The sequence below is a fragment of the Pelophylax lessonae genome, assembly GCF_965119305.1.
Source record: "Pelophylax lessonae genome assembly, chromosome: 2".
Taxonomy (NCBI): Eukaryota; Metazoa; Chordata; class Amphibia; order Anura; family Ranidae; genus Pelophylax; species Pelophylax lessonae.
In genome coordinates, this window is record NC_138769.1 from 15,604,647 (window position 1) to 15,620,148 (window position 15,502).

Below are 15,502 nucleotides of genomic sequence, written 5' to 3' on the forward strand. Positions count from 1 at the left end.
GTCTGCAATGTTCCAATGTTTATTATGGGGTTTAATGTAAGTCTAGTGATGACTGTGATAAACAGAGTGTGATTTGTGATCTGTTCCTCTCCATCTGATCTACCCCCCCATTAGCAGCTGTATAAATTGTGAGGATGAAATGCCGCAGCCTTTTCTGAGCCGGTTTTATGTTGTGGCATTTAGGAAATGAATACAAATCTAGCAGGTTGGCAATTATTAAAGTGATACATTTTCTTCTCTCTAATCGGAGAAGACATAAATCACCGGCTTCAGCTCTGACCTTTCCATAGATCTAGGATTGCCGGCCTTCCTGATCTCTTCTGCTGCTCTCAGCTGGTTTAAGTCCCCCTCTACACCTCCGCCATCTTATATTTATCATACATTTCAAGGAACATCCCTATCTGTCAGAACTGACTATCTTCATCTTTGAAATATTTAACCATTTCCCGTCAGAAGGCCATCATGTGACGTCCATAGGTTAAAGTGAAAAAAGACCAAAACTATTCAGAATTCAGGATGCTGGTGGCCATCGTCCCAATAGATCAGCGTTTCTCAACCTCTTTTCAGTCAAGGCACCCTTTAAAATTATGGACAATCTTAAGGCACCCTCTAAAATTAGGGAAAATCTTAAGGCACCCTCTAAAATTATTGACAGTCTCGAGGCACCCTTTAAATTATGGACAATCTTAAGGCACCCTCTAAAATTATGGACAGTCTCAAGGCACCCTTTAAAATTATGGACAATCTCAAGGCACCCTTTAAAATTATGGACAATCTCGAGTCACCCTCTAAAATTATGGATAGTCTCAAGGCACCCTTTAAAATTATGGGCAATCTCGAGGCACCCTCTAAAATATGGACTGTCCCGAGGCACCCTCTAAAATGATAGACAGTCTTGAGGCACCCTTTAAAATTATGGACAGTCTCGAGGCACCCTCTAAAATTATGGACAGTCTCGAGGCACCCTCTAAAATTATGGACAATCTCAAGCACACTCTAAAATTACGGACAGTCTTGAGGCACCCTTTAAAATTATGTACAGCCTCGAGGCACTATTTAAAATTATGGACAGTCTTGAGGTACCCTCTAAAATTATGGACAGTCTTGAGGCATCCTTTAAAATTATGGACAATCTCAAGGCACCCTTTAAAATTATAAGCATTCTTGAGGCACCCTTTAAAATTATGGACAATCTCAAGGCACCCTTTAAAATTATGGACAGTCTCGAGGCACCCTTTAAAATTATGGACAGTCTCGGGGCACCATTTAAAATTATAGACAATCTCAAGGCACCCTCTAAAATTACGGACAGTCTTGAGGCACCCTCTAAAATTATGGACAATTTCAAGGCACCCTCTAAAATATGGACAATTTCAAGGCACCCTCTAAAATTATGGACAATCTCAAGCACACTCTAAAATTACGGACTGTCTTGAGGCACCCTTTAAAATTATGTACAGCCTCGAGGCACCATTTAAAATTATGGACAGTCTCGAGGTACCCTCTAAAATTATGGACAGTCTTGAGGCACCCTTTAAAATTATGGACAATCTCAAGGCACCATTTAAAAATATGGACAATCTCGAGGCACCCTCTAAAATTATGGACAGTCTCGAGGCACCATATAAAATTATGGACAATCTCAAGGCACCCTCTAAAATTATGGACAGTCTCGAGGCACCCTTTAAAATTATGGACACTCTCAAGGCACCCTCTAAAATTATAGACAGTCTTGAGGCACCCTTTAAAATTATGCACAGTCTCGAGGCACACTCTAAAATTATGGACAATCTCAAGGCACCCTCTAAAATTACGCACAGTCTCGAGGCACCCTCTAAAACTATGTACAGTCTCGAGGCACTCTTTAAAATTATGGACAGTCTCGAGGCACCCTTTAAAATTATGGACAATCTCAAGTCACCCACTAAAAATATGGACAGTCTCAAGACACCCTCTAAAACTATGGACAGTCTCGAGGCACCCTTTAAAATTATGGACAGTCTCGAGGCACCATATAAAATTATGGACAATCTCAAGGCACCCTCTAAAATTATGGACAGTCTCGAGGCACCCTTTAAAATTATGGACAGTCTCAAGGAACCCTTTAAAATTATGGACACTCTCAAGGCACCCTCTAAAATTATAGACAGTCTTGAGGCACCCTTTAAAATTATGCACAGTCTCGAGGCACCCTCTAAAATTATGGACAATCTCAAGGCACCCTCTAAAATTACGCACAGTCTCGAGGCACTCTTTAAAATTATGGACAGTCTCGAGGCACCCTTTAAAATTATGGACAATCTCGAGTCACCAACTAAAAATATGGACAGTCTCAAGACACCCTCTAAAACTATGGACAGTCTCGAGGCACCATATAAAATTATGGACAATCTCAAGGCACCCTCTAAAATTATGGACAGTCTCGAGGCACCCTTTAAAATTATGGACAGTCTCGAGGAACCCTTTAAAATTATGGACACTCTCAAGGCACCCTCTAAAATTATAGACAGTCTTGAGGCACCCTTTAAAATTATGCACAGTCTCGAGGCACCCTCTAAAATTATGGACAATCTCAAGGCACCCTCTAAAATTACGCACAGTCTCGAGGCACTCTTTAAAATTATGGACAGTCTCGAGGCACCCTTTAAAATTATGGACAATCTCGAGTCACCAACTAAAAATATGGACAGTCTCAAGACACCCTCTAAAACTATGGACAGTCTCGAGGCACCCTTTAAAATTATGGACAGTCTCGAGGCACCCCATTCTAAAATGTAAAAATCTATTCTAATCGTTCAAAAACATCAACAACAAAAACATCAACATCCACACACATAAGACACCCAACGTTAGAGGCGATTTATTCTTCCAAATCCAATACACTTTCGCACACTGGTACTGACTAGTGTTCCAATGTTTCTCTTCTCCCTCAATTTTTCTCCATGACTCATAATGTGACCCCGACACTGACAGAGAAGGGCAGGGAAGGGTCATTGATATTTAGGATGCAGGCGGCTAGAAAGTGGTAATGGTGCACAATGAAAACTTATGGCTTTGTGTAACTAAAAGGCAAGATTTATCCATCTGTTGCCTTGTATACAATTTTGGGGAAATTTTTAGCCATTTGGTCAAGGCACCCCTAAAGGGACCTCAAGGCACCCTGGTTGAAAAAAGCTGCAATAGATACATAGAAAATATCAAACCCCCTGGGGGTGGGACTATAAGGGCAACCACACATCCAAAAGAGTATAAAAGTATATATTTGGTCATGATAATAAGCATAAACATGTTCCTCTCAACAATAAATTTAATAGCAAATATACAAACAAATATATAAAAACATTCACGGCTTATGCACAATACTCTGCAGATCATGGAACTTTATTGCAAAAAATCCACTTCAGACCCGATGCGTTTCAGGTGCAAACACACCTTTCATCAGGGGTATTGATTGTGGAGCTGTCTAGTTTCATACACCTTACTTAGAAGTTCCTATTGTTGAAAAGGCCGTGTAAGATAAAAAAAACAAAGTAGAAAAAGGGAGAGGGGAGAAACAAAGCAACGTTGTTGACAGACTGCACTGATGTGACCACCGTAAGGAGGGGCAGGATGACGAACACAGCCCAGACACGGATTGCACGGAGGTCCCAATAAAGAGGGCCAAAGGTGTCCGAAAATGCGAAAAGTGGGTAAATCTATTGCAAAATCGCAATTTTAGAAATATGCCATTGCCAAGGGAATCTATATGCAAATGGAACCGTCCATGGCTGTTGAAGTCTCTCCAGTCACATATATATTCTCATGTAAGCCGAATCTTATTGATGTACGCCTCCACAGCTACGAGGTTGAAGTGGCAGCTACAGGCATCCTCCAGATATCTTTGTTTTCACTCAGCGATTCCCACTCTTGTAAAAGCCATCCTAGCGGACGATTAGCCGCTGGATTTCTTTTACAGAATGCAGGAGGGGACCTCCTCCCCCCGCCCAAAGGCACCTTTCTGGGGACCTAGAGACAAGATCTGGCCAACAAATGTGTACACTGCGCGCCCCAGTGTCAGATCACGTACTAGGTACGTGATCTGGCGCAGAGCGGCCACCGTGCCGCAGTATATCTACGGTGGGCAGTCGCTAAGCAGTTAAATACCACCAAAAGAAAGCTTTAAATATGCAAGGTTCATTTGGGACAGTGTTGAATAATGGAGTAATTGTCAGTCAAACTATCACATTGCTGAAAAATGACCTGGTAATGTAGGGGTATTACAGGCTGGAAGAGTTAAAGAGTCGTACTGCACAAATATTGACTGTACAGCACTATAAAGACAGGGGAGAGCTCCCAGTATCCAGCCTGTGTCTGTATCGCAGTTAATGACCACAGAGGCCTCAGCCCGCCTCCCCTCCTCCAGCCAGTCTCTGGAGCAGGCCAGACGTACATTACCGCGGCCATATTGAGCAGGCTTGATTGACAGCTCTGCCAGTCACAGGAAACAGATAGAGATGCGCTTCTGAAGAATCCAGTCACGGCTGTCCAAACAGCGTAACGATCGTGTCTGAGATCTGATTCTCTGGTTCGGCGTGGATTTACCTGCTGCTGCTGTCAGTTGGGTCTATGCAGTCGAGAGCCCCCGATCCCTGCGTGTTTTATCGCCCCACACACAAAGACGCTGCTTCACTTCACTAATGAAACAGTAAATGCAATTGTTTTCTTTTCTAAGTGGATTCTAGCCATAAAATGAGCCGCAGTTAATTGATTTTTGCTGCTAGAATGGAACATCATGTTCTCGTTTGTTTATTTTCCCTGGTAGATGATCAGTTGTGAATTTGGGTGACTCAGAACATAATGCACCCTGCGCATTTCCCCATAAACTTTTATTATACAGATAACAGCTCCTTTGGGTTTTTTTGTCTCCCAGAGCACCCATTGAGGGATTCTGGTAAGGCCGTGGCCTGTACTGGAAACTTGTTGTCCTCTCTCATCAGTTGGCATGTTACTGTGAATCCTAAACAGAGGAGAGACCATTTAAACATCCATTTTTTCACCAGTGTAAGGTGGAGGTCAGCATACCCAGTAATAAAATAGAAGAAAAAATGAGTAAAGTACCCTTAGAGAAAAGTAGGTATTCACGCGACCCCATATGGCTCAATTTCATCAAAGGGCCGCAAAAGCAGTATGATTGCCTTCAAAGGGCCAGTTGTATCCGGGGTGCACTACATACAGAATGCAGAGTTCAGGAGTGCACTGCATGCAGAGTTCAGGAGTGCATTATGTATAGAGTGCAAGGATTATGGGTGCACTATGCACAGTGTGAAACCCATCCCCTCCAAAGCGTCCTCGCATCTCTCTCTCCTACCTGGCCTGACTCTAGGCGGCTTTCCCTCCGAGGTCATTCTCGTTCTCAGATTCTGGAGATCTGTCCCTGCCATAAGTGTGCAGGAATCTGTTACTTCTGGAAGCCGCTGTGTTTGCAAGTGACAATGGGGAGTGGAGGGTCAGACCTGGAGGTGGTGGAATGGAGTTCCCCCATGTTCTGTCTGCAAAACTGGCCACTTGACAAGGCCTGGAGGGCCAGATTAGGCTCTTGGGCCTTGTGTTTGAGATGTGTGCCATATGGTAATGTTAAAAATATAAATGTAATGCTTTATCGGACTTGAGAAGAATAATAATCAATACCACAAGAGTAGCAATCATATACCTTCACCCATCACTTAAAAATTACAACGTTTTGACTTAAAGTGATTGTAAAGTCTCATCTTTTAAAAAAATAAAAAATAAAAAATAACAAACATGTTATACTTAAGCCTCGTACACACGCATCGATTATTGGCTGGGAATTTTCGGCCAACGTCCGATCTGCCGATTTTGGGCTTGTTAGTATGATGCTTCCGACAACCGACTCCGACTTTTCGGCCGAAAAAAATCTGGTGTGCAGGCTATAAAATTTTTGTTGGTCGTCACCACAACGGCCGATTTTCCGTCAGTCAGTACAGATTTCACCAGACAAAAATCTGAAGATCAAGACTGGGCATGCTCAGAGAAGAAAAAACACACGCAAAGTTAACCAGCACATGACATCACTTCTGAAGTAGATTTTTGTTGGGCGAGAAAAATCGTGCGCAGTCTAGGCACATTCCAACCAACAAAACACCACTCTGGACAAAAGTCGGACGATCGGTCGGCCGATAATCGTTGCGTGTGTACAAGGCATTATTTCCTCTGTGCAGTTGGTTTTGCACAGAGCAGCCCAGATCCTCCTCTTCTCGGGTCTCTCTTTGCTGCTCCTGCCTCCTCCCTCCTATCGAGTTCCCCCACAGCAAGCAGCTTGCTATGGGGGCACCCGAGTCGAGCTGCAGCTCTGTGTGTCCATTCAGACACGGAGCTGCCTTTCGGCCCCACCCCCTCTCTCTCCTGATTGGCTCAATCACTTTGATTGACAGCCGCATGAGCCAAGGGCGCCACAGCTGTATCTCAGCCAATCAGGAGTGTGAGTCAGGGGATGTCTGAGTGACTCGTGGACATCGATGGACAGAGAGGGGGCACAGGTAAGTATAAGGGGGGCTGGGGAGGCTGCTACACACAGAAGGTTTTTTATCTTAATGCACAGAATGCATTAAGATAAAAAACCTTAATGCCTTTACAACTCCTTTAAAAACAAATAGGGCCCGGACTCAAAATGACAGTCGCCACTCCTCCTGTCCACTCCTGTTCTGGCAGTAGGTGAGTTTTGCCGATCATATGCTGTTGAATTATTGAGCTTGCATATAATCACTGTATGTCATAGAGCAGGGGTCTTCAAACTATGGCCCTCCAGCCGTTCAGAAACTACAATTCCCATCATGCCTAGTCATGTCTGTGAATATCAGAGTTTTGCAATGCCTCATAGGAGGTGTAGTTCCGCAACAGCTGGAGGGCCGTAGTTTGAGGACCTCTGTCATAGAGAGACTCGAGGGCCCTGTGGCGTGAACCCCGTGGTCAACACATTTTCACTCCCTGTTGTGGCAGGCTTTGTCAGGACCAATAGGGACCTCACCAGTGGCTCAATTTATGGGTTAGGGGAAACCTCCCACCAGCCATAGATGGTGCCAAATTATTAAAATCACATTATTACATATACTACAGACAGGGTCATCTATATGATAGAATGCCAATGCCAGAAGTTCTATATTGGCAAAACAAAAAGACCCCTCCGAATATGTATTGGGGAAAACCTATGCCTGATTAAAAATAAGAAAATAATATTAGAAAATGAACAAGAGAAACTAGCGAGGCACACAGTGGCAGAGTAGATGGCCCATGTGTGAAAGGCATCGCTGCCCTAAAGTTACCACAAAGAAAGGGTGACTTTGATGGAGTTCTTCAAAAGGTTGAAAAAAAGTGGATATTTGATCTGGGTACATATTGCCCAGCTGGTATTAACTGGGAGTTACTTTTGGGGTATTTTTAGATAAGTGAGGACCATGTGAAGTCTCAGGGTACCTTGATATTAAATAGGCTCTCTATTAACCCCACTTTCTTTCTAAAATCCTTCTCTACCCTTTTCCCTTATATAATTTTTTTTTTGCTTGATTGTATTTTCCTAGATAGCTGCCAGCCTATTCACTGTGATATAGTGATTCTATTAATTGGGCGCCATCTATGGCTAGTCGGTGGTATGGCATTTCCCTTAACCCATAAATTGAGCCACTGGATTGATCCTGATGAATCCTGCCACAACAGGAAGTGGGCAAAACGCGTTGACCATGGGGTTCACGTCACAGGGCCCTTGAGTCTCTCTATGACATACAGTGAGGATATGCAAGCTCAATAATTCAACTGCATATGATTGACAAAATTCACCTACTGCGCAGCTGCGTATCATACTGCCGGAACAGGAGTGGACAGGATGAGTGATGACTCCTGAATGGCTAGGGCTGTGGGATGGAGTCTTCTGCAAAGCTGGATATGTAAGTGTGAGCCGCAAAGGACCGGACACTGCTCCATGGACGCTTGCCCAGATAACAGTGACTCCTTCATCTCCCCTTGAGTAGAGTCACCCGGGCTGTGACTTCCACAGCACAGACACCTCGGTTCCACTCAGGCGTACTTTGTCAGGTAAGCTGAATTTGGACATTTAGCCGGAGAAGTGGATGGATACTTTACACATGCTGGGCATGATCCCGGGCTCCACACAAGGTCCATAGCCTGACATCACAGCAATGTCTACAGTACAGTTGGGCGAGCAGTTCAGGCCGAGCAAAGGTTTGGCCTGAATTTTCGGGGTTCGCCTTCCGAGCGCCCCACAATGCACTGCACGCTGCACAGTTCATTCTAAGCCCTAATTGGGCAAAACTTTGCCCAATCTAGGCACAGTGAATAACTGGTTGTTATGGAGCAGGCTGGGAAGCCGGCTTCGGCGTCCTTAACAATGGATGAATCATCAGCTGTCAGCGGGATTCACCACTGACAACTGAATTAAAAAAAAACTAATAAAAACATTGCCGGCAATAGAAAAATTTAAAAAAAGAACGACGTGGAGGTTCCCCCCACAATCCCATACCAAGCCCTTTTGGTGTGGTATGGATTTGAAAGGGAACCCCATGCCAATATAAAAAAAAAACAAAAAACGGCGTGGGGTCCCCCCCAAAATCTATACCAGACTCTTGTCTGAGCACGCAGCCTAGCAGGCCAGGAAAGGGAGGGGGCATGAGCGAGTCCCCCCCTCCTCCTGAACCCAACAAAGCCATATGCCCTCAACATGGGGGCAAAGCAAAGTTTTGCCCATTTAGGGCACAAAATGCACTGTGCAGCGCTCGGTGTATTGTAGGGTGTTCATCATGGCAAACACCCTGCAAGTTCAGGTGTTCGGGCAAATGTTCGGGCTGAACCGCTCGCCCATCCCTATTATGGTGTTATTTATTATTCTTCTCAAGTCCAAAAAAGCATCATTTTTATATTTTTTACATTACCATATGGGGTCATGTGAATACCTACTTTTCTCTGGGGGTACTTTCAATGTTTTATCTTCTACTGTGAATCCTACTGACAGGTTCACTTTAAAGGGTAAGTCCACTTTCGTGGAGGGAAAAAAAAAAATAATACAGCGTATAAAATTGTGACCCAAATCATTGTAATTAAATGTTATTCAAAATTAACTTTCCTTTTTAATCTGCAGCTGTTGTAATTTTCTGAAAACGCAATGCAATATGGCCGCCTGGAGGCGTTCTGTACACAGAATGTATACTGACCACACCCTCAGAAACATCATTTCCTGCTTGTGTGATTGGCTCACCAATTTTCCCAGAAGTCTGCACTAAGATTCGAGTTAGATTTCTGGCATCCCCTGCAACACAAATGTCATTTTTGGTGCGATACTCCCAATAGGAACACGTCTAAAGGGATGCAGGCCCAGCAGATTTCCTCATTAGAGCTCTGCAGCTGCCACAGCTGATTGATAATTATGAAACCACTCCCATTAGACCCACTCAGCACAGAGGAACAAACAATGATTTCTTCAGAATAACAAAAGATAGGAATCTGCAACAAAGTTTATGATAATCCCTGCCATGTACAGAGATCACCCAGAGGGGAATGTTTATTTCTCAACAAAAGTGGAGTTAGGCTTTAAATAAAGACACATCAGAGGACGCGTTTCAATTATCTTTCTTAAAGCTGAACTCCGGGCAAACAGTTTAATCCACAAATGAAATACACGTAAAGGATCAGTGTTACCTGACAAAGAAATTGATTTCTGTACATTTACATTTACACAGTTCTACCACACAGCAGAGGCAGAGCAGTAGATCTGATTTTTCTCTGCTGCAGGTAAGTAACACAGACCTCACCTCTCCCCCAGCCTGTGACTGCAGAGTGAACACGTGTTGTGTTTGCGGTACCATTCATTGTTGCGCAACAGTCAAAAATGCGCATAAACGCGGTGCCTGATGTCGCACGCCATACTGTGAATGGAGCCGCATTCTTCTTGCAGTGTAGGCCATCTTGTCATACTCTGTTTCTGCCATGCTTACATTTGATTATTGTAAGGAATTCAGAAAACCCGAGGAACAATGTTCTTCTCGAATAAAGAATTGCAAACAAAAAGAATATGTAAACACAAGAATGTTCACGGTTAAGCGCCATACATGTACATTTGGAAGAAATTCTGCATTTGCAGGGATTGATGTAACTATAATAAGGCAGAGCAAGATCTGAAAAACCTACCTATAAATAAAACATTGTTAAAGCAGCTCAGAGTCTCCTGGGTGTGAAGTTGTGAAACTATAAAAGTATCCTTATCTGGGTGTGACAATCACAAAGCATCTGAAATCATGCTGCTTCTTTGTTTCCTTTGTAGATCTACCAAGACTCATCCGGGTCCAGTTGTACATTTAAGTGACACGCCAAGGGATGAAGGAAAGGTGAGAGAATCTTTGTTTTATACTCTGCTCATAGAAAAGCATTGCTTCCAAACGTCCCTGTTTTAGAAAACGACAAGGGAAGGGCGCTCCGACCTTATGCATTACCACTAAAATGCTTATTAAAATCAAGAACCGCTCCCTTCCAGAACACTTCTCTACTGCTGGATAGCGTGATGGCGCCCTCCAAACCTGGTATGGCTTATGTGTTTCAAGGGAGGACCCTCAGTGGCAATTTTGGCTCTGAGGAAGAGGGTCCTCCCTTGAAACACGTAAGCCATACCAGGTTTTGAGGACGCCATCACGCTATCCAGCAGTATGGCACTTTTACACTGCAGGTACCGGTGTTCCGTGAAAAAACCATACCCGTGAAAATTCCCTACCCTCGTCACTTCCGGTGCACCTACGTCATGGAACAGCTGAGCAGCTTCCCACTGCGCATGCTCACAGCTCCGGAAGGTAGGGAATTCTCACGGGGTAGGGTTTTGTAACGTTACACCGCATCAGCTGTTGCTGCGGGTACATGAAATCATCTCCGCTCCTACCCCTGTGACTTCCCTGATCTTGGCTCATAAATGTAAAAGCAGCAGTGGGCCTATGAAAATATAAATCACGGAGCCGACATCTCCGTGATTTATATTTTCATACACCCCCCGCCGCTTTTACATTTGGTAGCCGAGATCAGGGAAGTCACAGGGGTAGGAGCGGAGATGATTTCATGTACCCGTAGCAACAGCTGATGCGGTGAAACGTTACAAAGCCCTACCCCGTGAAAATTCCCTACCCTCCGGAGCTCTGAGCATGCGCACTGGTAAGCTGCTCAGCTGTTCCATGACGTAGGCGCTACCCCCTGGAGCTGTGAGCATGCGCACTGGTAAGCTGCTCAGCTGTTCCATGACGTATGTCAACAGGAAGTAACGAGGGTAGGGAATTTTCACGAGGTAGGGTTTTTTAACGTTACACCGGCTCGGCTCCACTCGGCACTGCTTGGCTCAGCTCGGCTCAGTTTGCTTTTCCACTGCGTGGTACGAGTCGGTACCTTTCAGCACTGGTATAGGCTCTACTCGGCTCGGTTTGCTTTTCCACTAGAGTAGTAAGTGGGTGGGATTACAAACGATTCTCTGACCAATCAGTGGCTAGTAGTGACAAACAATCAAGGCTGCATGCAAAGGATTGTGGGATATGGTATAGGTACAGCCCCCTTGGAACCCCAACCGAGGTGGTACTGTTTAAGCGAGCCTTACCGAGCCATACCATGTAGTGGAAAAGCGCCGCTGTACCAAACCGCACTGAATCGTTCTAACACGTGCCATGTGGTACCATGCAGTGGAAAAGCACCAGTAGAGAAGTGTTCTGGAAGCGAGCGGTTCCCGTTTCCTACATGCTTGTACATATCCTATGTTTGTGAGTATATTGTACGCTACCCTTCTTGATTTTAATAAACTTTTTAGGGGTAATGCACAAGGTCGGTGCGCCCTTCTTGTTGTCGTTTTCTTGAAGTGCTTTTTGGATACCCTTAGTCCTGAGGAGGGCAGCAAGACCACTTCATTTGTGCCAAAAAAACACCTAGAACATTTACCTTACCGCATACCACTTGAGCACAGGAGAGATACTGCCCCTGTTTTAGAACCCGATCCCTCCGACACACTCTCTTCTACAAAAATTTGATGCATTGACCAACTTAAAGCTGAGCTCCAGGATAAGCAAACATTGTCCAGATATAGGAGGCGTGTGTATTCCTAGTTGAATCTTAGGGTGCCTGGTGTATTTCTTCAATATCTGTACAGTAATCCAGTGCAGGAGCTTCCTGTAATAAAGACCGCTCACCGTTCTCCCTGCTTGTGCAGAAGGACCAGGCTTGTCCCCCCCCCCCAGACAGCTTGTAGTGGGTGGAGCCTGCTGTGCCCATCCTATAGCCAGTGGTGTATTTTGGTCCACTCTGCCCTAGGCAAGACTAAAATCCGGCGCCCCCTCTCCATCTAAGTTTGTCCCACCCTTCCTTTTACATGAGCAGTCCAATTGGATCCGCTTGTCTGTTTTTCTGGCGGACCCAATTGGACCCTCCGTTCTCCTCAATGGAGCAGCGGGTGTGTCACGTACCTGGTGGGTAGAGCCTGGTTATGCAGAGGAAGGTCTCTCTTACACCTCTGACTCGGGGCCCCTGATAGCGTAAACAGGTGGAGCAGGAGTGCAGAGTCGCACGAGTACAGGTGGACATGCAGCTACTGAACTGCTGGCTGAGAAGAGCACCAGAAGGAAGCAGATGTCCCAGTAGCAGATGGACAGATGCAGCAACTTGGTAGCCCCCAAGGGTGACTGGAAGATAAGCAGAGTCAGACAAGCCGGGTCATACACAGAGCGATCAGATCAGGTACAGATGGGGAGACAGCAGAATGGTCAAGGATCAGGCCGGGGTCGATGCAGGCAGAGATCAGGAATAGTCAGAGGCAAGCCGGGTCAGTATTTCAAGAGCAGATGCAGGGAACAGAGACAAGGACAAGCACAGAGTGCAGTAGACGGGACATCACTGATCCTAGGTGCAGATCCAGCTTAAATAGCCAGTTTTGCGCCTTCATCTGTCACAGGATGCGCCGCGCACAATTGTGTGCGCGCGCATGCGCACATCCATTCGCATTCCGGCGCATATTGGTTCGTCTGTGCGTATGCATGTGTGTGCGCACGTTAGTACTTTTCTTTGGGAGGTTAGAGGAACAGGAACTTGCTTACGAGCATTGCCTTGCCTTCTGGCAGAGCCTTCCTGATAGGGTGAAATCTCCAATCCAATCCTGTCCGCTAATAACAAACAGAAGGGGATCTGTTCCTCTTCTTCTGGGCGGATCGGATCAGATCGCAGTCGGGTGTAAACGAACAGCAGAGTTTGTTTACATCCGACTTCCCAAAAAGCAGAGCGGGCTCAGCGGAGGATGTGCACCGCTCACTGTACAGCGGCACTCAGGCAGATAGGTATCTTTAATGCAGAAGAGTCAAAGCATGTCTCTTCTGCATTAAAATTCCGGCCTGTCCGCCATTTTAAAACTCAGGACTAAAGTTCCACTTTCTTACCAAGGCTTACAGTTTCAGCCCTTTCCTCACTACAAGCCTAGCACCCCATGTCTCCCCCCAGTACATAGAGCTCCCCCACCCCCTAGCTCCTCCTTTCTCCCTTGCCCCACTACAGAGCTCCAACCACCCCTAGCCCCCCCCCCCCCCCAGTACACAGAGTTCTCCCTTTGCTCCCAACCCCAGGGCACAGCTCCTCCCCAGAACAGAGCTTACCCACCCCTTAGCCCTCTAGTACACAGAGCTTGAGCCCCCTCCTTCTTCTCTCACCCCCCCACTACACTCAGCCCCCCCCCTGGACAAGGTGACCCCTTCTTCTCTCACCTCCCCCAGGACAAAGTGCCCCCTTCTTCTATCACCCATCCCAGTACACTCAGTCCCCCTCCCCCCTAGGACAAAGCCCCCCCTTCCTCTCTCACAATCCGCCCAATACACTCAGCTCCCCACAGAACAAAGTGCCCCCTTCTCCTCTCACACCCCCCCAGTACACTCAGCTCCCCCCAGGACAAATTGCCCCCTTATTCTCTCACCCCCCTCCCAATGCACTCCCACAGGACAGTGCGCCCCCTTCTTCCCTCACACTCAGCCCCCCCCAGGACAAAGTGCCCCCTTCCTCTCTCACAATCCGCCCAGTACACTCAGCTCCCCCCACAACAAAGTGCCCCTTTCTCCTCTCACACCCCCCCCAGTACACTCAGCTCCCCCAAGGACATATTGCCCCCTTATTCTCTCCCCCCCCTCCCCCCCAGTGCACTCCCACAAAACAATGCGCCCCCTTCTTCTCTCACACTCAGCCCCCCCCAGGACAAAGTACCCCCTATTTCTCTCCCCCCCCCCCCAGTACACTCAGCTCCCTCCCAGGACAAAAGGACAAAGTGCCCCCTTTTTCTCTCCCCCCCCCCAGTACACTCAGCTCCCTCCCAGGACAAAAGGACAAAGTGCCCCCTTCCTCTCTCACAATCCGCCCAGTACACTCAGCTCCCCCCACAACAAAGTGCCCCTTTCTCCTCTCACACCCCCCCCAGTACACTCAGCTCCCCCCAGGACATATTGCCCCCTTATTCTCTCCCCCCCTCCCCCCCAGTGCACTCCCACAAGACAATGCGCCCCCTTCTTCTCTCACACTCAGCCCCCCCAGGACAAAGTACCCCCTATTTCTCTCCCCCCCCCCAGTACACAGCTCCCTCCCAGGACAAAAGGACAAAGTGCCCCCTTTTTCTCTCCCCCCCCCCCAGTACACTCAGCTCCCTCCCAGGACAAAAGGACAAAGTGCCCCCTTCTTCTCTCACCCCCCACAGCTCTGCTCTCTCTTCTTGTGCAGGGTGACTGGTCTTGTCTCCGCCTCCCTTCTGTAGTCTTCTGCAGGCAGCCTGTAGTGGGTGTGGCTTGCTGGGCTCCTCCCACAGCTTTGCTCTCTCTCTTTGTGCAGCGTAACAGGCCTTGTCTCCACCCCTCCTGTAGTTTTCTCCAAGCAGCCTGTAGTGGGTGGAGCCTGCTGGGTCCTTCTCACACCTCTGCTGTCTGCGCAGGCTATGTGCAGCACAATGATGATGTCACTGCTATTTTATATGGCAATATCTGCATTTTCAAATATGTTTGCTGAAAAAAAAATGATTTATATTCTCTGTGACTATTGAGAAATACCACCAGAATTGTGTATATCTCTGTCATATCCCAAACCTCCCAACTTTTTTTAGATGGGGATGAGGGTCACCTATCAGCAAAAGTATGTGGGCATAGGACACACCCTCTGCCACACCCCCTTAAAGGAGAATTAAAATACAAAAAAAAATATTAGTTAAACCCACGAATGCTTTTTTAACCTCTACTATTCCTTTATACTGGCTTGTGGAATTTACCAATTCAGCAATTTAGAAATTGGATAAAAGATTTAGCACTGGGAAACACTTTTTGAAAGATAAAAAGTGCATTTTATATACAACTATATAGATCAGACCAAAATGAGGGACAAATGAGGAAAGAGGGACAGAGGGACTTTGTTCCAAATCAGGGACAGTCCTTTGAAAATCAGGCACAGTTGGGAGCTATGTATGCAC

At 46.3% G+C, this 15,502-nt stretch overlaps 1 protein-coding gene across 8 annotated transcripts in view; it reads left to right on the forward strand.

The window, feature by feature from the left end:
- Positions 1-15,502, forward strand: part of STXBP5L (syntaxin binding protein 5L) — a 504,619-nt gene that overhangs the window by 259,984 nt on the left and 229,133 nt on the right. For all 8 annotated transcript variants that reach the window (XM_082247637.1, XM_082247640.1, XM_082247638.1 and 5 more), the window contains exon 6: positions 10,325-10,388. In XM_082247637.1, the coding sequence (XP_082103763.1) occupies positions 10,325-10,388 (64 nt within the window). The remainder of the gene's footprint in view (positions 1-10,324; positions 10,389-15,502) is intronic.